Here is a 26,397-nt window from a genome sequence, read left to right on the forward strand (position 1 = left end):
ACAATTTTCATGTAAGAGTGGGTTAGAGGAAAAGAGTCATTCATGTCTTTGGCTCTGTGAATATACGTTTTTACTTAAGATAACGTAGATGATAGGGCAGAGGAAAAAATTAGATATGAATTTGTCTCAGGTGGGCAGAGGGATAGCTTTGAGTTCTGTCCTATGTCCTCGCACCTGTGAAGACAAGCTATTAATTTATATTGCCATGGTGAACTTTAACAGAAATGCTTTAGGGTAAAGATCTTGGCGCCCACAGAGGAGGTGTGTAGCTTTTCATGTGTGTAGCCATCTTATTTAGGAAACAAAATGGGAGGTAGGCTTGCATGACCCACTTTCCGGCTTGACTTTTCCCTTTGGCTTAGTAAGTTTGGGATCCAAAGATTTATTTTCCTTTCACAATTAGTTCTACCTGTTTTTTTGTTTGTTTTTGTTTTTTGGTGGATTTCTTTTTTTTCTTTTTTTTTGAGACGGAGTCTCGCTCTGTCGCCCGGGCTGGAGTGCAGTGGCCGGATCTCAGCTCACAGCAAGCTCCGCCTCCCGGGTTCCCGCCATTCTCCTGCCTCAGCCTCCGAAGTAGCTGGGACTACAGGCGCCCGCCACCTCGCCCGGCTAGTTTTTTGTATTTTTAGTAGAGACGGGGTTTCACCGTGTTAGCCAGGATGGTCTCGATCTCCTGACCTCGTGATCCGCCCGTCTCGGCCTCCCAAAGTGCTGGGATTACAGGCTTGAGCCACTGCGCCCGGCCTTGGTGGATTTCTTATATACAAGATCACGTCATCTTTAGTAGATAGAGCTTTACTACTTCCTTTCCAATCTGGACGCTTTTCATTGATTTTTCTTCTCTAATCTCCCTGGCTAGAACCTGCAGTACGTTGTTGACTAAAAATGGCAAAAGCAGACTTTCTTGTCTTCCTCCTGATCATAGAGAAAAGCCATCAGTCTTTGACCATTAAATGTAATGTTAACTGCAGGTTTTACATAAGTGCCTTTTATCCGTTTGAAGACATTCCCTTCTCTTCATTAAGTGTTTTTATTACTAAAAAAAGTTGGATTTTGTTTTATAAATGTATTCTGCATCTATTGAGATGAACGTGTGTTTTGATCCATTATTCTGCTGATATGGCTTATTACACTGATCGATTTTTGGATGCCACAGTCATTACTCTGGCACATGGCAGGAGTGGTAGCCTTTGGTCTTCTCAGCTTTTCTACTGTACACAGAATATATGTTTACCCTAGAAAGCAAGCTGGAGTGAAGGCAATTAGGACCCCTGCTTCCGGGCCTGTTATACCTAGTACATAGTCTCCACCCATGAGTGGGAGCTTGGTGGAGGAAGGGAGCCTCCTGCCTCTTGGCCACACTTATCTGGAATTTGGCCTTAAACTTGGCGTTGGAATGGATGAGAAATGCTTATATCCCTTGCCTTCTTGTGAGACACCTTATCCCTTGTTTGAGAGAAGAAGGGAGAGTGAGCCCCATCTTCTTGACCACATCCACCCACAGTGGAGCTTCTATCAAGCTGAGCTAGGTGTGGGGCGGGAAGGAGCAGGTTGCAGCTCAAATGCCACACACTCTCTCTGTTCTTACCAAGTTGTGATATATTTTATTGAATTGTTTTTTCATTTTTTATATACCTTTAAGATAATTTCCAGAAACAAAATTTTAAGTTTTCTTAGAAATCATTTTCTCCAACGATGGCTGTTTCAGTGGGGAGTGTGTCCACAGAAGTAGAACTCCCCTTCGTGCACTTTTTAAACTCTAGGGGTGGTAATGATGTTACACTGTGAGCCCTGGGGTGCTATCCTTTGTAGTTTTCCAATATCTTTGTAAATAGCCATTTTATTAAATTTTCCTCAAATTGCCCAATCTGAGATATGGTTTGGCTCTGTGTCCCCACCCAAATCTCATCTCGAATTGTAATCCCCATGTGTCAAGGGAGGGAGGTGATTGGATCATGAGGGCGGTTGCCCCCTGCTATTCTCCTATTCTCGTGATAGTGAGTTCTTATGAGATCTGACAGTTTTTTGGTGTTTTTTCTTTTTGTTTTTGTTTTGTTTTGTTTTGTTTGATGAAGTCTCACTCTGTCGCCCAGGCTGGAGTGCAGTGGCGTGATCTCGGCTCACTGCAACCTCCACCTTCCAGGTTCCAGGGGTTCTCCTGCCTCAGCCTCCTGAGTAGCTGGGACTACAGGTGCCTGCCACCATGCCCGGCTAATTTTTTGTATTTTTAGTAGAGATGGGGCTTCATCGTGTTAGCCAGGATAGTCTCAATCTCCTGACCTCATGATCCGCCCATCTCAGCCTCCCAAAGTGCTGGGATTACAGGCGTGAGCCACCGCACCTGGCCAAGATCTGACAGTATTATAAGTGTTTGAGAATTCCTCCTTTGCTCTTCTCTCACCTACCTCCATGTAAGATGTACCTGATTCCCCTTCTGCCACGATTGTAAGTTTCCTGAGGCCTCCTCAGCTGTGCAGAACTGTGAGTCAATCAAACGTCTTTCCTGTATAAATGATCCACTCTTGGGTATTTCTTTATAACGGTGTGAAAACAGATGAATACACTAAGCATTCCATGTTTCTTGCTGCAATCCTGACTGACACAATGGGAGTGTTCTGAGCACAGAGGTGACCAGGGCTCATCCTCTGTTCTCCTCTCCTACGCTTTGTCCCACACTGGCCGACTTATCCACACCCCAGAGCTTCAAGAGCAGGTGCATGGGCCTAAGAGCCCCAGGAGGGGAGATGGGCCACTTGATAAACGCTTGCTGTGGTTTCTTCATGACATGAATCAGACAGATCATGTAGCTGTAGACCCAGCTATGGAAACTGTGATCCCGAAGCAAATGGGCAACCAGTGTGAAACTGGGGGGAGCACACCTGAGGCCCTGTGACATCACTTCTTCAGGGACCTTATTCATAATAAATGACTCTATAGTCCCCAGGAGCAAATGGAGCAGAAAACTTTGAAAGGGTAGAAAATAGGACCAAAAAACATCAAATTTCAGAGTTTTGAGTTAGCCATTGTGCTAGTCCATTTTTGCGTTACTATAAAGAAATACCTGAGACTGGGTAATTTATGGAGAAAACAGGTCTACTTTGGCTCATGATTCTGTTGGCTGTACAGGAGGCATAGTACTGGCTTTTGCTTCTGGTGAAGCTTCAGTAAATTTCCAATTATGGTGGAAGGTGAAGGGGGAGCAGACATGTCACATAGCAAGACAGGGAACAAGACAGAGGGAGGCGATTTCGTGTTCCTTTAAACAACCAGGTGTCATGTGAACTGCCAGAGGGAAAACTCACTCACCACCAAGTGGATGGCACTAAGCCATTCATGAGAGATCCATCCCCATTATCCAATCACCTCCCACGAGGCCCCCCTCCAACACTGGGGATCACATTTCAACACAAGACTTGGAGGGGACAAACACCCAAACTGTGTCAGCCATCCTGGTACAATTTCCAACCTCCTCAATCACTGTGCTTCTCTCAGAGAAGAGTTATGGAAAAAGGGTCCGCCTGCACAAGGGGAAGACCAGGGGCAGTAACGGGTCTGAGACCCCCATCCTCCAGCTTTCGGAGTGCACGCTTCCCTTCAGCATGCTGACCCCATCCCTCATTGCAAGAGCAGAGAGAAATGCAGTCCTTCCCACTACAGCGCCAGCATCTCCAGGAACAGAGGGTCCCTGTGGGTGCCTCTCATTGACTTTCTTGTTTCTTCCCAGTCTTGACCCCTCTTCTGAGTCACACCTCCGGAGATGACAGCCTTTTACACCACACTGCCCTTTCCTGTACCCTTTCACTTCTCCCACTTACTGTCAAAAGTCTGGGGGGAAAGGTGGCACCAGCACAGTACAGTGACAATTTAAAACTGAATGTCAACCATCACAGCCCTGAAGACGCTTCAGTGCTTCACTGCCACTTGGAGTTCCCGGTGTCCAGACCAGGGTCTCACCTTAGACCCCAACTGCTCCCAGAGACTCCTCTCTGCCCCGCAAAGACTCTCTTCCTACCCTTCCTGGCACCCAGGCTCCAACTCCCAAATTCCCGTACTGCTCTTCTAAAGAACAGCTTGGTCCTTTAAGTGACACCCCATCTCCACCTCTAACCTGTGATATGTATCAAAAGCCTCACCGGGACTTTCTATTCAGCAAAGAGCCACCTTTGTAGGTTTCCACCTCTTACAGGCCCAGAGCACCTGCCAAAGCTTTCACATGATAGTTTTCCCTTTAAATGATCAAATTGCCAAGCAGCGTTTCTACTGAATATTTCTTTGCCCCAAAAGGGTTAGAGATCAGTATTACAAGCTTCAAAATCCTGCTCTTCATAGTTCTGTCAAATGATCTGACAATCATACTACCCTCAGTCCTTCCTTCCTTGCAGCCATGGATGAAACTCTGTTGCTTTATTCCTCCAAGATCTCTCTAGTTCTGCTAACTGATTATGTGCCCTTCTATTTAATGTTGGCAGTTCCACGAGGAACACTATAGTGTTTTTTTTTTTTTTCTTTACATTCCATTCAGGGAATTACTAAACAATCATTTCCACACAGAGATGTTGTGGATTACACAAAAATAATCAAAGATGGCTGTTTCTGTCTTGAAATGCTTAATAATTTTATCTGTAAACTTGTGGTTTGTAAGTGAGGTCCATTAAGACAATGGAGCATGAGCCAGGGAAACAGGCCTCTACATGTGGCCACTGATGTTCCACACAGCATTCACAATGCACCATGCACACTGAATTCCCTGTGGACCCCTGATGTTGCAAGGCCAGCAAGACTCAAAGTGAGCACAAGGTACTCGTGCTGTATCTACAACTGAGTGAGCTGGGTGCTGAGCCCTGAAAGGCCACACTTTTTCCCTTAGAGCCTAAACTTGTTTCAAAGGCAGAAAGAAGGCAATGATGTCTTAAGAAACATGAAGGAACCATATTGTGTTAGTCAGGGTTCTCTAGAGGGACAGAACTAATAGGATCTATATCTATATCTATCCATCTATCAAGAGAAAGAGAGGAGTTTATTAAGTATTAACTCACATGATCACGAGGTCCCACAATAGGCTGTCTTCAAGCTGAGGAGCAAGGAGAGCCAGTCCGAGTCCCAAGCTGAAGAACTTGGAGTCCAGTGTTCCAGGGCAGGAAGCACCCAGCACGGGAGAAAGATGTAGGCTGGGACGTTGGGAGGGTAGGCCAGTCACTCTTTTCGCATTTTTCTGCCTGCTTTATATTTCTAGCTGCGCTGGTATCTGATTAGATGGTGACCATCTAGAGTAACAGTGGATCTCCCTTCCCCAGCCCACTGACTCAAATGTTGATCTCCTTTGGCAACACCCTCACGGACATACCCAGGATCAATACTTTGCATCCTTCAATCCAATCAAGTTGACGCTCAGTATTAACCATCACACATATCATATCTTTTCTTATTCGTGCACTTCTTTATATTAAACACCGGATTATGCCAAAAGGCCAGTCCATAGTCCTTTTGCCTTTCAGTCCTTCCTTACTCATGAGTGAGTCCCAGGTCGAGAGTGGAGGTGGAATTCGTGCATATAAAGTGCGATGAAAACAGGTAAGTTCACTTTGTGCAGCGTGGTTCTGGTAAAAACAAAATACATACGCATGTATAAGCTATGAAGTACAAATTGTATCATTTCTGTGATTCCACATATGAGTTCAGTGCACTTATATTAGTATTTAAAACTGGCATTGCACAACGTAAAGATGAATGGTAAACTTCATGCTAACAATTTAAATCTAAATTTTTCTTGGAATGATATTAAATAACCCATAAAAACACTATGAAAAGAGAGAAACTGAGAGGAAAGAGAAAGTTTTATATTTTATGACCTTAAAGTCACTTTCCTTCTGTTTTTTGAACAAGGAAGCTCTGCACTTTTCTCTGAGACCCACAAATTATGCAGCCAGCCTTGCAGCAGGGACCAATCAAAGCCTCTTTCCTGGGGGTCTAGTGAGGGATGTAAAAAACAAGTATGTTAATAAATAATATGCAATATATAATGTTCGCTAACAATCAGTGCTGTGTGAAACTAAAACTGAAGAGGCCAGGATGGCTACAGCAAGCCGGGGGAGAGCTGAGAATTAGACGTAAATTCTGAGCGACGGGAAGGGCCCTGGATTTCAGGGCGTTGTGCATAAGAGTAACCAGATCTGCTCTACGTTTCAGGCAAGAAAAAAAAATTCCCTCTGGCTGCGCTTCCGAGAATAGCCCGGAAAGAGGCAGGGGTCCCGGCTGGAGAAGCGTGGCTCCGGAGTGGGGGGGGTGTGCGGGGCGAGCCCGGGCGGGGGACGCTACCCAACAAGCAGGTTTGGGGAGACTCAAACCTTACATTCCGAGTTTTTAAGCTTGTCTCCTCAAAGCGGGGAACTCACGAACGTTTCGTGAGCGCCTACGGTATGCAGGGCACGGAGCGGAGCCCTAGGGTCACCGACTTGACCAGGACAGCCCAGCAGCTGCAGGATCCGTCGTGTTCCCCAGCAATTTTAATATTTAAAAATGCGCTACTGTTGCTGTTGTTTTCTATATATTGGATGTCTTCGTGAAGAACCCTCAAAAGTGCAACGAACTCCTCCCTGCCAGGGGGCGGCCGTGCGCTCTGAGCACAGCTTCCAGCCGAGCCGGCCAGGTCCTCCAGGGCACCGAGAGAGCCGGCCAGAACGGCGGCGCCCTATCCCGGCCGCGGCAATGTCTGACGGCGCCCCGGAACTGACGATCTGGTACGCAGGAGCGCTCGGCGGCAACGACGGCTTTAAACGTCATCGCGGGCGCGACGCCCGAGGGACGGTCTGGGGTTTGGCTGTCCGGAAGGTGCGGCGGCGAGACCGGCCGGGAAGATGCCAGTGGCGGTGATGGCGGAAAGTGCCTTCAGTTTCAAAAAGTTGCTGGATCAGTGCGAGAACCAGGAGCTCGAGGTAGCCCTTTGCGTTCCCTGGGAGAAACTGCAGAGTAGTCTTAGGCCCCGGGGCGGCACCAGTTTCCAGGGTAACGGGGTCTGAGGCTCGCGGGCTTTGGGAGCTCGCGGGGCGGGCGCGGGAGGTGGACGTGTGGAGCCCTGACCGTCGCGGCCTGCTGCGACCGGGCCCGGTCTCCCCTAAGTCACCGGGACCTTTCTGTTATATGTCTTCAGCTTGTGATCCCGAAAACCCTGTGCATCTTTGCTCCAGCACCTACCGATAAGCCCATATTAATTAGACATCTTTCATTCCTAGTGTCGGGTTGGGAGAGAGTAGTAATGTGGATTTTATTAAAGATCTTGGTATATACACACACACCAACACCCACACCCCAAAGCACACACACACACCAAGAAAGATGTGACCATTGTAACCTTTTCTTAACTCTCAGAGCCTTTCTCGTAATGTTGTCAAGTAAGCTTGCCATTTTGTCTTTAGTAAGACAAATGAAAGTTATACAGCTGTTAAAGTTAACGTTTTTCTTAGACACTTAAAAAGCGTTTATATCATTAGTTTTAAAATTAACTAAAGGAAACAACATCCAGAAGAAGCAGCTCACTAATAGACAATAGACACTTCCCAATTGAGTTAAAATTGAAAGAATTGTCTTTGCAACGCAGCTGTGGTGATTTTCTGTCTCTCATTCAGGACGCTTGATGTAATGGGCAGAATCAGAATGCTTCAGGAATCTGTCGAAATTGTTTCTTATACTAGTAAGATCATTTAAATGGGAATTTGAGAACTGGGGAAGGGGATTCTCTTACATATTCTTGAATGTATAGAGAAACTGAGGCCCAAGGGGAGATAAATCAAAGCTGATGACGAATATAAACTTAATACTCAGGATTTTCGTGTTTAATACTTCTCTAAGCTGTTTCTAAATCTATACTAGGACTATAAGATTATTTATAATATTAGACTAAAAAGGCTTACTTTTTAATTAGCATTTAGAAAATATTATTTCAAAAATGAAAGTTAAAGGGTAAGTGAGGTTTTTTTAAATTTTGTGTTGTTTTGTTTTGTTTTCATTTTTGGCCTTCTAGGCCCCTGGAGGAATTGCTACACCCCCAGTGTATGGTCAGCTTCTAGCTTTATATTTGCTCCATAATGACATGTAAGTACGTTTAACCTAAAGCCAAGAGCAGCAGGTTTCTCAAAAGTTATATGGAAATATTTCTGCCCTGAAGTAGCACCACCAAACATAGGCACAACGAGCTACCTCTTTTATTATAATAACTATTACATCTATTTCCTGTTGAATCATAGCTTAATGAATTATGATTAGGTCGTCATTGTCTTATATGTACTTTCTAGAAAACATTTCAATTTATTATGAGAAACTATGTCAGTAAATTCATTTAATCTTTGTCTTTTTAAAATACTTTTATTCATATTAATAAAACAAAAGAAGTGGAAAGAGAAGATTGCAGCCAAGAGATTCATTACAAACATGTATGAGATTTGAAAGGTTTTTTAAATTTTTAATTATTCCTATTTCACGTTCACATGGAAAAGTCAGAAAGCATAACTATGCTAGGCCAGGCGTGGTGGCACACGCCTATAATCCCAGCACTCTGGGAGACTGAGGCAAGTGGATGGCTTGAGTCCAGGAGTTTGAGACCAGCCTGGGGATTATAGTGAAACCCTATCTGCTCTAAAAATACAAAAAATTAGCTGGATGTGGTTGCTCATGCCTCTAATCCCAGCTACCCGGGAGGCTGAGGTGGGGAGAATTACCAGAGCCCAGAAAGTCGAGGCTGCAGTGAGCCGATATTGCGCCACTGCGCTGCAGCCTGGGCAACCAAAGTGAGACCCTGTCTCAAAAAGAAAGCATAACTGTGCAAAAAAAAGAATCTCCTGTAGTTCTCCTTAACTCACTGATCATTCCTGATAAAATTTTATTTTAAATTGTTCCAAAACCTTTCTTTTATATCTTTTTAAAAACTAAATTGAAATTTTTATTACACATGTACGTTTGTTTTTTTTTTTTATTTTTATAAAACTATCATTATATGTTTGTCATAGTTCAAGCCTCCAAACCCATACAAACTCCTGCCTCAGAAGCTCTACCCATTGGTAGGAGGGACTGTGACAGGGAGGGAAGTGTTATGTACCAGGCTTATTGTCAGGGAATGCTGGAGCCTTCATAGTACATAAGTTTGTTTACTTTTGTATCCAAATAAATCATTTGGGCCGTTCTATATGTCCTCGTGTTTGTTGCCTTAATTTGGGATATGGATTATTATTTTTTAAAAAGTTCACTAGAAATGGCAAAATATTACTTTGGTAAAAATATTTCATGTCCTTTTTATCTGGAAAACTACTATTGTTTCCCCAAAACAAATTCATATAACACTAAATTTTACTTTGTGTTATGTAAAGTATTCTTCTGAATGTTTGCCTTGGGACCTGATCGTTTTTAACATTTATGGAGATGATTATGTTTTTAATTGATTATTCTTCTTTGTGGTGGCATAAATTAGGAATAATGCAAGATATCTTTGGAAAAGAATACCACCTGCTATAAAATCTGTAAGTATCCTTTGAACCTGCCTTACTGCTTTAATGTAATGACATTCCCTTAAATGGCAACCTTTTATAAGTTTCTGTTTTCTGTCTGACATCCTAGAAATAGTCATCAAACTAGTATTAAGGATTCAAAATAAATCTTCAGAGTCCTCTAGTCAGAAATTTGAATTTTGCTGGGATGGTGTAGAATTTGTGCCCAGTTCCTACTGATTAGATTTCTTGAGACAATTCTATGTGCAGCTTCCCTAGTTAAACAGCTGAGCCAGTTTAGATGAAGGAAGGTCCTGGAGGTGGCGGAAGCAGCCGAGGTTATTTTCAACCGGTTTATGTTGCTTCCTGTAATGGTACTTATTTTGAAACTGCCATTGTTTACAAGAATATTCTAAGAATGATTCACAGCAGTAAGATTATTTTTGCTAATTAGGATTTTAAATTTCTTATTTTGGATGGGAGATTAGAAGAAATAGCCTGTGAAAAGGTTCTTCCAAAGTAGAATGAAGTAAAATTTTAATGTCAGATGATTCCATGTGTCTAACATGAGTGTAAAGTGAAATTTTTAACATTCTCAGGATATTACCAAGAATTCATCTCAACTTTTGTTCATTGTCGATATTCATCAAGAGATCAGATTAGTATTTTTACTTTTTTTTTTTTTCCCTCACACATCCTGTTAAGTAAGATTGGAATATTCCTCAACTTCTTTGGCTAAATAAAGAACAACTGTAAATTATGCACATAAGTTTCAATGATATTAGTGGAAGCTCTATCCTTAGAGAGGCTACAATGTGTGACATCTTAGATTGACAGTCTCTATTGTTAACCATTTTGCTATTACTTTTGACCTAAATATATATACATAATATATCTATGAAATTCAAAGACAGCATCTTTAAAAACAACGCTTAAGCTAATTAGTCCCCAGGCTTAATTCTGAAATGGTTTTGGACTACTTTCTCATGCCTTAATTTGCTGTTGTAATTAAAAATGTGTATTAGGCCTACAGATAAATTTTACCTTACTGCTCATAGTGTTTAAAAACCCTTTTGATAGTGATTGGGCTGAAAAAGTAATTGCATCTTTTAAAATAAATGTTGAATTAGGTTTTAATGATGTAACTAACAAGTTTTTATATCATTTCTGGTATTTTGTTTCAAGTTTTATATCATTTCTGGTATTTTGTTTTAAGATACAATCATTGGTACATTTACAGAGTGAATACCTCTAAGGCAATAATATTTATTGCAGGCAAATTCTGAACTTGGGGGAATTTGGTCAGTAGGACAAAGAATCTGGCAGAGAGATTTCCCTGGGATCTATACAACCATCAACGCTCACCAGTGGTCTGAGACGGTCCAGCCAATTATGGAAGCACTTAGAGGTAGTGTTTCTTTGTGATTAAAAATGAAATTAGATGAGACTTGGTCCCTAAGTGCTGCAGTGTTGAAGTAATAAATCAGTGGTGTGTGTTTAAGTAGATATTTTTGATAGGTGAAAAGAGCAGTTTTCAAAATTTTTCAGATTTGCCCTAATCATGCTTCTTCATTTTTTGTTGCTTGAGATTGGCTCCTGTGCCTTTGTTGTTTCTTAATTCTAGATAGAAATTGCTCGTCAATTTTAAGTTTTGTTTTGTTTTTTGTTTTTTGGGGTTTTTTTGCTATTAAAATGAGATCTTGTAATATTCTAACAAGTTTAAGGTATGGGTTTGTAGAGATGTGAAAATAGAGACTGCTCTTTGAATTTTGTCAGCCTCAGCCTTTGAGGTGTTGTTTTAAGCTTCTGGATTTTGTAACTAATCAGTTTAATACATAGATGCTCAAATGCATTTTTAATTACTTTGAAAGATTACAAGCCTGGTGTGACAGAGCACTGATCCCACAATAAAATCTCATTCCCTGCCTCTCTACGTTCTCCCACCCTTAACATTTGCCTCCAGTCGTCCTGGTTCACTCTTTATAAAATTGTATAATCTTGTTTTATGTTGTTGTGTACTCTTATTTCTTACTGTTACCCTTACTTCCACAGTTAATATCCACCTTCACTGTATGCCCTCCTGCTGTGGAGGATGTCAGGGAGCAGGAATTTTTTAATAACTGTTCATCATTCTGCTAAGGGATATCAGCTTTACAGGGCAGCAGACAGCAAAGATTGTTTCTGAGATGCACATAATTCCCTTGGCATGGTAAAATTCTTAGCAGCATAAAACAGAACAATGTCAGTGACAAAACAGGAGGCAGCTTCTTTAAATGTGAATGAAATGAGCAGAATCCTAAGGCAGGCAGATAGATGGGAAGGGAGGAGTGTGGAAGAAGATTGCACAGGTATGGCAGGGGCGGTTTCAGAAAGTAGCACCGGAAACCTCTTCATATAAGGCCTGAGGAATTGGTGTTACAGTGGACTTTCCTAGTATCCTTGTGATTCAGCCTTGTGATTGTGGTGGTGCGGTCACAGGCCATGTACCTTTTCCCAGTGTTACACAGCGGGTTCATCGGCAGGACTGGGCTTGGGGCTCTTTACTCATTCAGCAAGCATTCCGTTGTGCACCGTGGGGTCTGTAGTTTTATTCCTTCCCAGAGCCTCCTTTCACTGAATTCCATGAGATTGAGAATTCCTGGAAAGAAGTTCAGTAGACCCAGGAAAGGCTATACAGCATACCATGTGGGAGTTTGAACTCTGGATCCATGCTTCTGGAGTTTAAATTCTGATTCTTTCACTTACTGGGGTGACTCCTCAGTGTCTCATTTTCCTCATTTGTGAAAATATACCTTATTCTAAAGTACTACAATATTCCTGAACATATCCTGAGACTTTTACAAATCTCCAGATTCATGAATGGTACTGTGGTTTCCTTTGTAAAATGCAGCCAGGTCAGGATAGTCTCTTAACAGATTGGTCTTACTGATGAATTTAACATTTTGCTTCTTAACATATTAGAAACTTATTTTCTAGCTAAGATCTCTTTCCATTCTATTCTAAATTAGGCACAGTCCTATTAAAAAACTGAAAATGACTTAACTGCAGAGAAGCTAGCGAAAAGTATTTTTGCAGGAAACAAGGGCTGAGGAAGTACCCAGGAACTAGGGAGACAGTAGCCATTCTCATCTGAGGCCTGAAAGGGCAAGGCGAGGGGCCAGTGTTTCTGGGGCAGCCCCACAGGATGGATACAGAAGGTCAGCTGGAGCAAGGCAGGGAAGGGACACGGGAAGTAAATTCCCTGACCTTCTTTCCCAGCCTGTGACCTGATAGACCCCCATTTGCCAAAGCAGGAGAGCTCAGGTGCCACAGGCATTGGTGGCCAACCTCCCTGGCTTACAGCATGGCTGGGAAAGACAGAAGAGGATTCGAAAGGATGGGAGTGACTAACTCCTCTTCCCTTGTGTCTCCAGCACAGGCAGAGATGGATGAGCGGCACTTGAGTATGTGTTGAACAACTGAATTTGCGTTCTGTTAGCATTTCTGTTTTCACCAAAAATGTGTTCCATCAACAACTGCCACAGATACTAGGTGCTGGCTCAATTTATTCCACCTTCCAGCATGTCATTCTGGGGCCTGAGGTTACAGATTTCACAACTTGGGGATCACAGAGTGACTAGTTGGAATGTAGATGTGATTCGTGCCAAGTGGATATTGCAGCTTCTGAGACTAAGAACACTTAGCCTTTATTTTTGCTTCGTCAAACTCACTTCTGCCTCCCATTGCATGTTTTTCTTTCCTTTTCCAGTTATATCTTTTTACTTTTCTCTCCCTTTTGTTTATCTCCTCCATTCTCATTGTATTCCTGTTTTATTCCCCACTCTGAAAATATGATCAGAATATTTGAACTGAAGTAAATGTTTTTGAAATATGGTTGGCTTACCAAATGAATATAGTTTTATGGTGTATACTTTTGTTTCTCTAAAAAAATATATATTTCTTTTCCATTGTTGGCTCAGTTCTTTTCCATTGAATGTCTGCAGCCTTAATAGAAAACGTTTCTTGGTGTTGTAAAGTCTGTTAGGTTACAGGCTGGTTAAAGGAAGGAAGGAACCTACAATAAGAAGTGTAAAGCCACAGAAGGAAGAGCGGACAGACAGTGGCTGAGTGAAAGCTGGAGAGGATGTCGGGCTCAGTATGAAGGGAAGGCACGGGAGTGTCAGCAGTTTTTAAGGAATCTGAGAAAACAAAGCCTGAGTGTTGGAGTTGTGCCCCATTTTGGTCCTTGTGATACCGTCAACAAGCATGTATTTGGCATAGATTTCACTGGAGATGCTAGATGTTTGGGGGACTATAAAGATAAGAATAGCCCTTCCTGTTGAGAAGTTTGGAATAGAATTGAAAAGAAGCGGGTAGGTGGAACAGTGTCTGCCGCGTAGGTGGAAAGTTGCTTGTTAAAGTAGAAGTGTAAAGGATACTGCTGAGTTTAGAGAAGGGCAGAGATCGTAATGAATTATAAACAGACTTAGGAATGGTAGAGAGCAGACAGGAGGGCATTTCAGGCCACGGGACAGCGTAAACCAAAAGCCCCAGTGGGAGAAGGTGTAAGACTTGTCTGAGAGCCAGTGGACTAGTTTGGCACAAAGGGCATCTGAGGGAATTGGTGTAGTTTGACAATGTCCCAGGAATGGAGAGAAGATTTTAAATACGTTAGGGTGTTTGTTTTATATACGTCCACTGGCCTATTAAATATGGAAAGTAAGACCCAGAATATTTCCTAAGCATGTGGACAACCAAGTGGAGGAGCTCTTGCGTTACCACAAAGCACTGCACAGGAAGAAAGGCCAGCTGGTTCCATAGAGCTCAACTCTGCGTCACTCCGGAATTGATTTATGTGGGTATGTGAGCCTGGGGACAATCCTAAATGCCATTTTCAGGAAAGTTTTTGTTACTGGTGTTGTTTGGTGGTCTCTTCTTAGACTCATTCTTTCAGGGTGGGAATTTAGGAATTTGAACCTTAATTTAGTCAAGAGTTTGATGCAGACTTGAAGAGTGCCCCAGTTACAGGATCTGTTCCGTGACTGCCAGGTGTGGTCCTGTATTAGAGACGTTTTTGAAAAGGACAGCTGATTACACAGATCAGTTTTCTGCTGCTTTGATTCCAGCATTTGTGAATGAAATAAGATAAGTACATGTATACCCCCATTGCGTAAACGAACTGTATTTTCTTAGGGTTAGAGCCTTGTGTTTAGTAACCCTTTTCCATCTTTGTAATTTTCATTATCTGAGATTTTTCATCCGAGAGGAAGTGTAAGAAATGTATTTTTTTATTCAGCAATATTAGAACCCCCTTTACATACTGGACATATATATTTGTATCTATAAGCACAGAAATCTTTGGGTTCATCTGGTCTTGCTTATGAAAACTGGACAAGGACAGTGGTGTGATTTAGCGATGTGTTTTGAAAATACCTGCTCCCCTGGTTCACTCTTTGCCAACCCTGCACTCCCACAATAGATGCAACAAGGAGACGCGCCTTCGCCCTGGTCTCTCAAGCGTATACGTCAATCATCGCTGATGATTTTGCAGCCTTTGTTGGACTTCCTGTAGAAGAGGCTGTGAAAGGTATTTTTGGCTTACTTTTTACTTTACAAGGAAAATGGAAAATAGAAGTGTGAATTGTAGGTTCACAGTCTCCTCTGAAACGCGTGGAACAGAATATGCTTTTGGAGTCCAGGCAGTGTTTTTTGAGAGGTGATATGAAACAGGTGTTGTGGAACACGCAGCAGGCACCCTGCAGTCAAGCATATTAATAGTTCTGTGGCAAGCAAATGCGTGAACATCCACACAGGTGGTTACAAAAATACGTCTTAATTGGCCTCTTTACTCATATCTGGAAATCCTTATTTCGCCCTTATTTGGTAAAGGCGGCATCATCCCCACATCCCTTTTCAGCCCATTTTCCCTGCCATTTCGGACCCATACCCTAGGCGCTTGCTTGCTCCCCACTCACACCTACCTGCTGGTCTCTCCAAATGTAACTTCGCATTTTCATTTCTCAGCTGATGCCCAGACTAATCCTTCCTCCTGCTCGTTGCTATAGAATATTGTATACACCTGGCCGGGTGCAGTGGCTCACACCTGTAATCCCAGCACTTTGAGAGACCAAGGCAGGTGGATCATGAGGTCAGGAGTTCGAGACCAGCCTGCCAACATGGTGAAAACCCATCTCTACTAAAAACACAAAAAATTAGCTGGGCATGGTGGCAGGCACCTGTAATCCCAGCTGCTTGGGAGGCTGAGGCAGGAGAATCATTTGAACCTGGGAGGCGGAGGTTGCAGTGAGCCGAGACTGTGCCACTGCACTCCAACCTGGGCAACAGAGTGAGACTCCGTCTCAAAAAAAAAAAAAAGAATATTGTATACACCTTGTTGCATTGTTTTACCATGATTGACATTTTTGATTCTCCAGCTACAATATGAGCTCCATCGAGCACCACATCCTAAATTTCCAGGGCCTAGCATAGTTCTAGATACATGAAGAGGTTAATGAAAGTTCTTATACTAAGTTATCAAATACTTTTATTTATTCTTTTGGCTCTTAAAATTGATCCGTCATTTATTTTCTATATATAACATACTTCAGAGCTCATACTCTCAGCTGACCACCTGGATGTGAATCCTGGTACCACCATCCCTGATGCTAGTGCCTGTGTGACTTAGGACAAATCACTTGAATTTCCTCAGCTTCATTTTCCATACCTGTCAAATGATGGCCCTATATCCCACTTCATAGAGCTGTGGTGGTTACATAAAATGATCCCTATAAAAGCACGTAGTCTGATACCTACAGGTAAACCTTCTGTATGTGGAAGCTGTTTTTCTTATTGCCATTTTTGTTATTACTGATATGATGATCACAAAAGGCACTATATGAGTTTTCCTTATGTTTGTTTCAAATAATACTGATTAGGTTAATACTGTAATGTATTCTTGACAGAAAACTAACCATCTTTTAATGATTATAGCAGCCTGGTAGAAAAATGAGGCTTTGATACCTGTTTCAGAAATATTTCAATAATAAGTTTCCATGCTGTTTGTGATATACCTTTCTAGTAAAAATGCATATGATGGGTTATACTAAACACATCAGGTCTTCCGTACAACTAATGTCATGGACAAGTTTTGGATTTTGTGGGGCGTTTTATTCTTTCCGCATCTTTATGTATAATATACTTTTTTAGGTATATTAGAACAAGGATGGCAAGCTGATTCCACCACAAGAATGGTTCTGCCCAGAAAGCCAGGTAGGTGGAGCTTTTACCCATTTATGCAGCATTGAACTCTTCTAAGACTGCTTCAGGTTTTCAGGCTTTGATTTTTGATAATTGCAGATAAAATTCTGCTATACTAACATAATGGAAATAACTCATTTTAAATAAAGCGTCAACAGGGTAGAAAGAATCTTTTAAAGATCGTGATTTATTTTCTAACGTCAGTTATTTCTAATGATGGAAATAACACATTTTAAATAAAGCATAGTAGACAGGGTAGAAAGGATCAGCTCGTTTAAACTCCTAAAAATGTATTTCCTGTATATAAATGATTTTATATAGGTGTTTCATGGTCCTTCTTACACCATAGTTTTTACTAAATATTAATCTCCATCCTTTTATGGAGCCATTTGTAACTGAGCTTATCCTTCATATCCAAACTGTTGTCTGTATTTAAAAAAACCTTAAATATTCAACTGCCCCCCTTTTCTGCTTGCTCTCAAGTCATATGGGCACTTTTCCTGTGGCTTCCACTTTCTCAGAGTTAACTTCTCTAGCCCTCCTTTTAAGGCCTTAATTTCTGTGACCTGCCCTTGTTGTCATTATCTGAATTCCCAGCCCCTCAGTCTTGCTGTCGGAAGTGAGCCACACTCCTTCCTGCCTGATCGTTTCTCTTCCTTCTGCTGACCAGGAGTGTCCTTTTCTGCCAGATCTTTAGAGCCAGGCTTAATGCCCACTTCCATAAACCCGCCTGCATCCACGTCAACCCAAATTTCCTTCCACCTACTCGGAATGCCTACGTTTAGACATTGTTGAACGTACAGTAAAGGATTCTCAATGTGCTCAGCCCTTTGAGTTACAAAGAGTGGGAAGACATGATCCCAGTCAAGTGAGATAGTGGGGAAGAGTAATATAATGAAGAGTTATGATAGAGGATGGTTATTATCCCTGTTTGAGAAATAAATGGCCATAAATGCATGTTGTGCTGAAAATCGCATGTTCTATGAAAGGTCTTTACAATGACTTTTGTAAATTGAGCTGTACATTTTTTTTTTTTAATTTAGTTGCAGGGGCCCTGGATGTTTCCTTTAACAAGTTTATTCCCTTATCAGGTATGTATTTTCATATGCACATTTTAAAAATGTCTCATTGTTCCTAATTTCTTTTTTGTAATATATATATGTATATGTGTGTGTGAGTGTGTGTATCTATTTCTTACCTTGTAAACAGAGGTTAAATTTCATAAATGTGTAATAATACATCTGGTTACAAGAGTGAAACTGGGCTCCCCTAGAGCTTGCCTTGAAGCGGTGGCCTCCTCCGGGCCAGCTGCAGAGCCTTCTTATTCTCATGTTGGGGAGGCCCGCCAGAGCTGTTCACCAGCACTGTTATTCAGAAGGCATCCTGAGGCTGACGTGTAGTAACTTAAATGTTGGAATGTAAATTCCTTGAGGTTCTTTGTGGGATTTTTTGTTTGTTTGTTTGTTTGTTTGTTTGGTTCATTGACAATTTAATATTCTTCAGTGAAGCCTGGGGCATGATAGGCGTGCTAATTATTTCTTGAATTTAATGTTGCCTGGGTAGGGATGTTTTCAAGAAGAGCTGTGATCTTTTAAACGAGATGTTGCTTGATAAAAGTGTCTTTAACCTTTACATAGAATACTTCAATAACAACAACATCAGACATCCCTTTACTACCAGTTAGGTAAAACCATACTCATAAAAGTTGGGACTTCTTGACTTGCTTTTCAAAAATGTCCAAGGCTCTATGATGTAAGATTTTGTCTAAAACCAGGACAAATCTAAGAAAGTTAACTTATTGTTAAAAATTGAAGGCATTGGGGGAGATAGGTGTTGGGGCCAAAGCTTTGTTACAGTGGTATCTAACTTGAAGTGTGTTTATTCTTTAACATACAGAGCCTGCTCCAGTTCCCCCAATACCCAATGAACAGCAGTTAGCCAGACTGACGGATTATGTGGCTTTCCTTGAAAACTGATTTATCACTCTGAGTTCAAGATTCATCTTCAGAATCCTGTATACTGACAGATATCGAAATGTAAAGTTTGTATTTTCAGTTTATTGGATGGCTTAAGCACCTCAGCATTCCTTACTGAGTATGTGATAAAATACATATAGAATATAAAATATACTGTATACATTTTGTCCTTAAACATTATGCTGAATAGTTGTTGAAACAGTTCTCATTTTGTAATACTTAATAATCTGGATGGAGCCCGTCAGTATTACAGTTAGTTTGTTTTCTGGTGACTCATAAAATAAGGTTTCCTGTTTCATGTAGAATAGTGTTTGTCAACTGTCTTTTGTCTGCCCCAGCACATGCCACACTCTTACCTGTACCATTGGTTGATAATTGTCATGACTCATTTGGACTTGAAGCAAGACTGTCCCCAGGCACAGTATCGGAATCCCTGGGGATTATGATTCACGCTCTTTGGAGAATATGCTCTCTTTTCACCCCCACCTCCTGAGAGCCACTAATGTAAAATACAGAAACATAGCTGAATTTCCATACTAAACCAGTTTGTTGACTTTAGATTTTTTCCAATAGTGTGAGTATATCCATTGCTGGCAGTGGAGGGCTTGCCATGAAAATGCAACTTATTTAAGACATTCATGAGACGTATTAACTTGCGCTGTCTCCTTTTAGAAGGGAAAACTTAAGTGTGGAATGCATTGTATGGGCAGAGAAGCTATGAAGGTACATGATACACTTTGTACAACTATCCTGCAGCCCATTGGTTGCTTATATTTATCCCTTGGCTCAAGTTTTGCCCTTTGGAGAAATACTGAGCAAGTCTTTCATTCTGTGTGTGACAGCCCTCTGAATATTTGAAGTTGTTTGTTGGAACTTCAGGTTATAACAGCCCTTAGTTCATTTATTCTGCATTTGTTCAATAAATATTTAACTGAATTCTTCAACTATTTCATCTAAGATAGTTTCTGGAAATTTCACTCTCTCGATCTTTCTGTGGACACAGTCTATTTTGTCATTGTCTCAATATGAATCTCTTAAATAGAAATGAGCTGTGTGGTGAATCTGTGTGGTGATAATTACGTAATTTATTTATTTTAAATGCATTTTAGTGGCTATTTCAGTTTTTCTTAACATATATGGGAATACTTTTTGAATTGCAATTTTATTTAACCCGGATAGGTAAGTCATATTACAATTCCTTGTTTTACAGTTGAGGAAATGGAAATTTAAGAAGTCAGAGGATCAGTAGAGTGGTCAAGAGAATGACAGTGCCAGTTTTTTTAACTTCTAGGTATTAAGTACAAACTGTATCCCTGGTTATTTTTTAAAAGTAGATTAGAGTCAATCCAAATGTTCATTAATAGGGAATTGTTTGAATAAACAACAGTGTAGACTACGCAAGTGTAAAAGGAGTGAAGATCTCTCTACTAAACTGGAATGATCTTCAGAGAGAGAACATAGAAAGCGCATGTAGTTTATCTGGTTATTTTGAGGGTAACAAAAGGAGAATGATTACAATTATATATATGTACTTATTTCCTTATATTTCAAAATGAAGCAATTGGGGGATATCTACAAAATGAATAAAATAGTTCCCGAGAGAGGAAGGGGAGGACAGTGAACTACTACATGGAGAAAAAGTAATCTCGAATAACTCAAACACAGTAGTTCAATTTTACATTGTCAGTAGGATATACACTAAGGACAAAAAAAATCTTAGATTCATGAATGTGGTTTTTCATGATTAATTTCACAAACTCTTGATATCATTATTATTAAAAGTATATTATAGATTAGTGATCATGTAACCTTAGACCCCAGTCATCTTAAATTTGACATGAAAACCTCATTATATGCTTTCTTTTTCTTTGTAAACAGTAAATATTTCCCACTCCTGTCTACATGAAAAGGTCTAGAGTGATTACAGTTCAGTAACCATGAGCACCACTAGTATCCAGATTGTGTTCTTTCATTTTCATTTGCAATTAAAAGGAATAAGAACTTATTTGCAAAACTGCTACAAGATGTCCAGGATTCAAGGAAGCTCTTAAAGACTTGGGATTCTGTCAAAGGTTTATACAAGCCAACTTGAAGGGATTTTTACAGGCCATGTAAAAATGAGACAGTTTGAGCATGAAATATTTGTATATGTGTCTATTTTTAACTAATAACTTTATCACTGTATAAGAAAGGCAGGCTAAGTGCTTGATTTCACTTCCCTTTATTATCAATTTTCAGGACGAATTGATATCCTACCAATCTCTAAAGCCAAAAAAATTGAACCTGTAGGGTAGTCAAAAAGCTCATGCTGGAAAATTCCACCTAATAAAGATAAAAATTAGAAAAACAGTACTTGCAGCCCTTAATGAAACAAAGAAGGGATCGTGGAAATATATATCAATGCTGTTGAGACCACAGGGTAAGAAAATGAGATTGAGCATAAAATACGTCCGGTACATCCATCAGCCTATCTTTGTGCTCGGGCTATTTCTGAGCCAGCAATCTGCGTACAAGTGTAGCCTGAGAGCACCGTGCTTCGGATCCATTGAATATCTCTACAATTTTGCTCTGGGACTTACCCTGGCACTACTATCAGGATGCCCACACAGACCTGGGTAAGAGGGCGTTAGCCCCACGGGCAGCCCTTCAGCAGTTGTGAACATGACAGGCTGAATAAACACTCTCTTCCTTGTCTCAGGGCAGACTAGTTCCAACGTGCTCTATACCTCCTTCCTCAAAAAGAACCCCAAAAAGATTGAGCTGTGGTGTCCCATGGTCATAAGCTCTCTAACGCAGCCTTCGATTGTTTTTTCCTGTTCCTTGTTTTACTTCTCCTGGTTCCCTGTCTCTTGTTCCCAGAGATAAACAGAAGTGATCTGTCTGCATACCTGTATATACCTGTGCTGTTCTGCCTTGGGGCGGGGATCGGGGACCTAATCAAATCCAAGGGAAATGTATAATACATGAATCAGGTTGAAAGCACCTGTATTTAATCATATACATATATACACACACATATATATACACATATAATTGAAGCTTTAGATCTGCTACTTTACATAAAATGTGAGAATTAATGGAACAAGTTAAACATCCCACTAAGAATCAGCCAGTTCCAGAATGTGAGAAATTTAACAGGATTAGTAAGTTTGCTTGAAAAATAAATGACAAAGTCAGGGGGTGGTAAATATGAACATTTCTGCTCCTGGGTTGAAGGGCCTTGAGGCCAACTCAGAACTGTGTCAATAACTGTAATAGGTGGATACCCACATTTACCCCTTGAGAGGCATCAGCCCCTAAATCAATGTGGAATGCTAAGATTTGAGAGTACTACAATGAGGTCATCTGCAGCAGTTCTTTGCAGGTCCGGGCGGGTGTTTGCTTATTCCACTGGGCACAGCAAGATTCAAGCTTTGCCTGGTGAGGGGTCCGCTGCTGAATAACAACCTGTGGAATTTGGGCACTTTCAAAGGGCTGGGGTGATAACTATGGAGACTTCAGAGGGCTAAACCGCACTATTTACCCTTCAAAACATTTGGTGAACTTCTAAGCTGCCTAAGGTGGGAGACCAAAACGCAAGTCAAAAACCTTGAGAAACAATTCCATTTTCCTGGAGTCTTGCTATGTCAGCGCTCCATTAAACAAGGTTGGTGGGTGGGAGAAGAAGTAGAATATTAGGAAAACTGCTCCTGGAAAACAGGTCAATATAAAATACTAAGCTGAAGTACAGAAATGAAACAGTGAAACTTAACTGGCCATTGTGTTGGAGACGTGTGGTACACAGCAAAGCGATCTACCATTCATCTAATTGGAATCCAAGGAAGAGAGATAATATAGAGTGGAAAAGTAGAAGTACCAGCCCAGAATTTTCTGAAAGTGATGAGAGAAATCAAGCCACAGATTCAAAAAGCTCAGAAAACCCCCACAGAAGATAAATGCAAAGAAAACCACACCCAGACAAAAGTAGTAAACTACTGAAATCCAGAGACAACAAGAATATATTAAAAGCACAGAGGAAGGACTGGGGGGGCATTGTCTTCAAAGAAGTAGTGGTAAAGCCAGACAGTGAAATGGCATTTATAACATGTTGAAAGAAAAATAAAATCCTAACTGTTGTATACAAAAGATACTCTTAATATTCCTGTGTTCTTACATTTAAAAGTTGGAAAAAGATATACCACTGCAAATACTAACCAAAAGAAAGTTGGTGCATCTTTGAAAGTAAGAGTTGGCCCTCCATGTCTGTGGGTTCTACATCTGTGATTCAACCAACTGTGGCTCAAAATTATTTGAAATTAAAAAAAAAAAATACAGCATAACAATTATACATTGCATTGTATTAGGTATTAAATCTAAAGATAAAGTATACAAGAGAATGTGTATGGATTATTTGCAAATACTGTTACATAAAGGACTCTCATCTACAGATTTTGTATACTCGGCGGTCTTGAAGCCAAGTATATCCCCTGTGAATATCCAAGGGTGATTGTATTAGACAAAGTCGACCTCAAGGCAAGAAGCATTATTAGAGATAGAAAGTGATTTTTAATGAAAAAGGTTGCATATAGTTTCCTTCTGTAACAAATTACCACAAACTTAATGGCTTAAAACAACACAGATGTATTACCTTACAGTTCTGCAGTTCAGAAATCTGAAATGGGTCTCGCTGGGCTTATGTCAATAGGGCTGCATATTTTTCTGGAGGCTCTAGGGGACAAGCTGTTACCTTGCCCTTTCCAGCTTCTAGAGGCCACCCACATTTCTTGGCTCATGCCGCTCTTTCTCCACCTTCAAAGCCAGCAACATTGGGTAGAGTTATGTTCACCCTGCTCGCTCTCTGGTTCTCTCTTCTGCCTCCTTTCTGCCACTTTGAAGGACCCCTGTGATTATATGGGGCCCACCTGGAAACTCAGGATATATCAGTCTATTTTGAGATGAGCTGATTAACAATCTAGTTCTGTCTGCTATCTTAATTTCCTTTTCCCATGTAACCTGAGATTCTACAGATTCGAATATAGACATTATTCTACAGAGATCAGTCCAAAAGGCAACAGGATTATGTAGCAATTCTAATTTTATATTCAAAATATAATCAAGTGACAGTTGACAGAACTAAATGGAGAAAAGTCATCTATAATCATACTGGAAGACATACCACTCATATTAGCTGATGGCCTGAACAGCCAGTATCACAAAGAATATAGAAAAGGTGACAGACTTGATCTAATTGGGATGCATAAAACACTAACCAACAATGACAAAATGTAATTCATTTTATGCTGTATAAACCATTTACCAAAACTGGACACATAAAGGACCATAAAGCCCTAATACATTACAAAGAGTAGAAATCAAAATGAGTGCATTCTCTGAAAACAGTGGGATTAAGCTAGAAATCAATGAAGCCATATGGATTACTAGGAAATCTGTAACTGCTTAGAAATTATGTAGTTGTCTGGGCGTGGTGGCTCACACCCATAATCCCAGCACTTTATGAGGCTGAGGCAGGATGATCTCTTGAACCCAGGAATTCAGAATTCAGGACCATCCTGGGCAACATAGACCCCTGTTTCTACAAAAATATCATTTAAAAAAATCAGCTGGGCATGGTGGTGCATGCCTGTGGTCCCAGCTACTTGAGAGGCTGAGGCAGGCGGATCGCTTGAGCTTGGGAAGTCAAAGCTGCAGTGGGCCGTGATTATGCCACTGCACTCCAGCCTGGACAACAGAGTAAGACCCCGTCCCAAGGAAAGAAAGAAATTATGTAGTATACTTCTCAATTACCTATGAGACACAGAAGAAAACATAAATTAGAAATATTTAAGGAATTCAAGGCTAAGATTGGAGATAACGTATAGACTTAAAAGCAATTACTAGAAAAGAGGCTGAAAACCAATAATCACAAATCAAATTCAAATAAAGTTGGAGGGAAACATTAAGACCAAAAATCAATGAAATAGTAAATAAAAATATAATAGAAATAAGTCAACAAAACCACAGATTGGGGCTTTGAAAAGAAACAAAATTGTTAAGTCTCTAGCAAGAATAATAGGGAGAAAACACAAATTATACACAGCAGTAGTGAAAAAGCAAAAAATTCGGTAATAGGGCTGGGTGTGGTGGCTCTTGCCTGTAATCCCAACACTTTGGGAGGCCGAGGTGGGTGGATCACTTGAGGCCTGGAGTTCAAGACCAGCCCGGCCAACATGGTGAAACCCCATCTCTAATAAAAGAAAAAATACAAAAATTAGCCGGGCATGCTGGCGTGCACCTGTAGTCCCAGCTACTTAGGAGGCTGAGGCACAAGAATTGCTTGAATCCAGGAGGCAGAGGTTGCAGTGAGCCAAGATCACCCCACTGCACTCTAGCCTGAGCGACAGAGCGAGACTTCATCCCCCCACCAAAAAAAAAAAAAAAGTTGGTAATAGGATTTTGTGAGCAATTTTATGCCAAGAAAAAATTATGTGGACAAATTCTTTGAAAAATGCAACTTAGAGAAATAAAACCAAGAAATAAATCTGACTACGACTATCTGTCAAAGAGAATGACTTGGCTACTAAAATCCTCTCCAAAACACAACACCCATATAGGGTCACTGATAAATTTATCCATGCATTTAAGAAAGAGCAATAATTTTACACAATTTATTCCAATTAGTAGAATACAGTAGAAAAATTGCCAGCTGACTTAAAGAGACCACAATTTTAAGAGAAAAATACAGACCAATATACTCATGAAGATAGATGTAAAAATCCATATCCAAATGTTAGAAAATCAAATCCATCAATATTTCAAAAGACTATTATGACCAAGTGGAGTTTATTCCAGCATTTAAAAGGCAGTTTAATATTAGAAAGTGAGTGTAATTCACCACATTAACAGAAAAAAGGAGAAGGATCATGCAGTGATTTAAAGAGATGCAGGAAAAGCATTTGATTCAACACTCACTCATGATTTAAAGAAAAACTCTTCATAAATAAAAATAAAACAATGTCCTTAATCTAATAAGAGTATCCATGGAAAACCTATAGCAGATCTCACACATAGTGGTGAATTACTGAACGCTTCCCACTTTGTACTGAGATCAAGACAGGTGTATCTGCTGTAATCACGTGTATTCAAAATAGTACTGAAGAGCCTGCCTCGTGCCAGGTGGGAACCCATGTCCCCAACAAGATAGAATCAAGTTTTAGCTGATACCATCACTGGCTGACTACAGGGGCCTCAGACTCTGAATAACCCTCAGACTTTAGGGTTAGTTGTGTGCAGACTTTAGAAGCTGTGGGCCTTGGGTGCACCCCAGTAATGCAGTCGTCTCAGCTGTTGAGGGCTTCTGGTGCCATCCAGCTCTGCTTCAACCTTGGCAGCCATGGAATTCCAGTCATGGTAGTCCTGGTCTTAGTAAGCCCCCTAGCACTTCAACAGCTGAAGAAATCATGGGCTTAATGACCTCATTAATAGACCTGCCTTCTATCTTTGGACAAGCTAACTGCTGAAGAACACTCTCAAAAACAAGTCCAGTTGCAAAGACTGCATTAGGTATCTACTTCAGTGTGAAAACATGAATGCACAGCCATGGGAAGAAGAATAATCAAGGAAACATGATGTCATTAAATGGACAAAATAAGATGCCATCGACTGACCCTTAGGAGATGGAAATGGAAGAATTGCCTGATAAACAATTTAAAATAGTTGTTTTAAGGAAGCTCAGC

At 40.8% G+C, this 26,397-nt stretch overlaps 1 protein-coding gene across 3 annotated transcripts; it reads left to right on the top strand.

Annotated features, from left to right (window-relative positions):
- The first annotated feature begins 6,199 nt into the window (after positions 1-6,199).
- Positions 6,200-19,629, top strand: COPS8 (COP9 signalosome subunit 8). Of its 3 annotated transcripts, XM_011980290.1 has the most exons (9): positions 6,333-6,932; positions 7,623-7,687; positions 8,018-8,088; positions 9,458-9,506; positions 10,749-10,881; positions 14,932-15,039; positions 16,659-16,721; positions 17,753-17,800; positions 18,606-19,629. In XM_011980290.1, coding segments are annotated over exons 3-9 (483 nt in total). In that variant the 5' UTR covers positions 6,333-6,932; positions 7,623-7,687; positions 8,018-8,086; the 3' UTR covers positions 18,686-19,629. The 3 variants fall into 3 exon arrangements, with proteins under 3 accessions (XP_011835678.1, XP_011835680.1, XP_011835679.1); XM_011980288.1 differs by lacking the exon at positions 7,623-7,687 and having other exon boundaries at positions 6,200-6,932; XM_011980289.1 differs by lacking the exon at positions 7,623-7,687 and having other exon boundaries at positions 6,726-6,932; positions 16,668-16,721.
- The last annotated feature ends 6,768 nt before the right edge of the window (positions 19,630-26,397 follow it).

This window comes from Mandrillus leucophaeus, unplaced genomic scaffold, assembly GCF_000951045.1.
Source record: "Mandrillus leucophaeus isolate KB7577 unplaced genomic scaffold, Mleu.le_1.0 Scaffold21, whole genome shotgun sequence".
Taxonomy (NCBI): Eukaryota; Metazoa; Chordata; class Mammalia; order Primates; family Cercopithecidae; genus Mandrillus; species Mandrillus leucophaeus.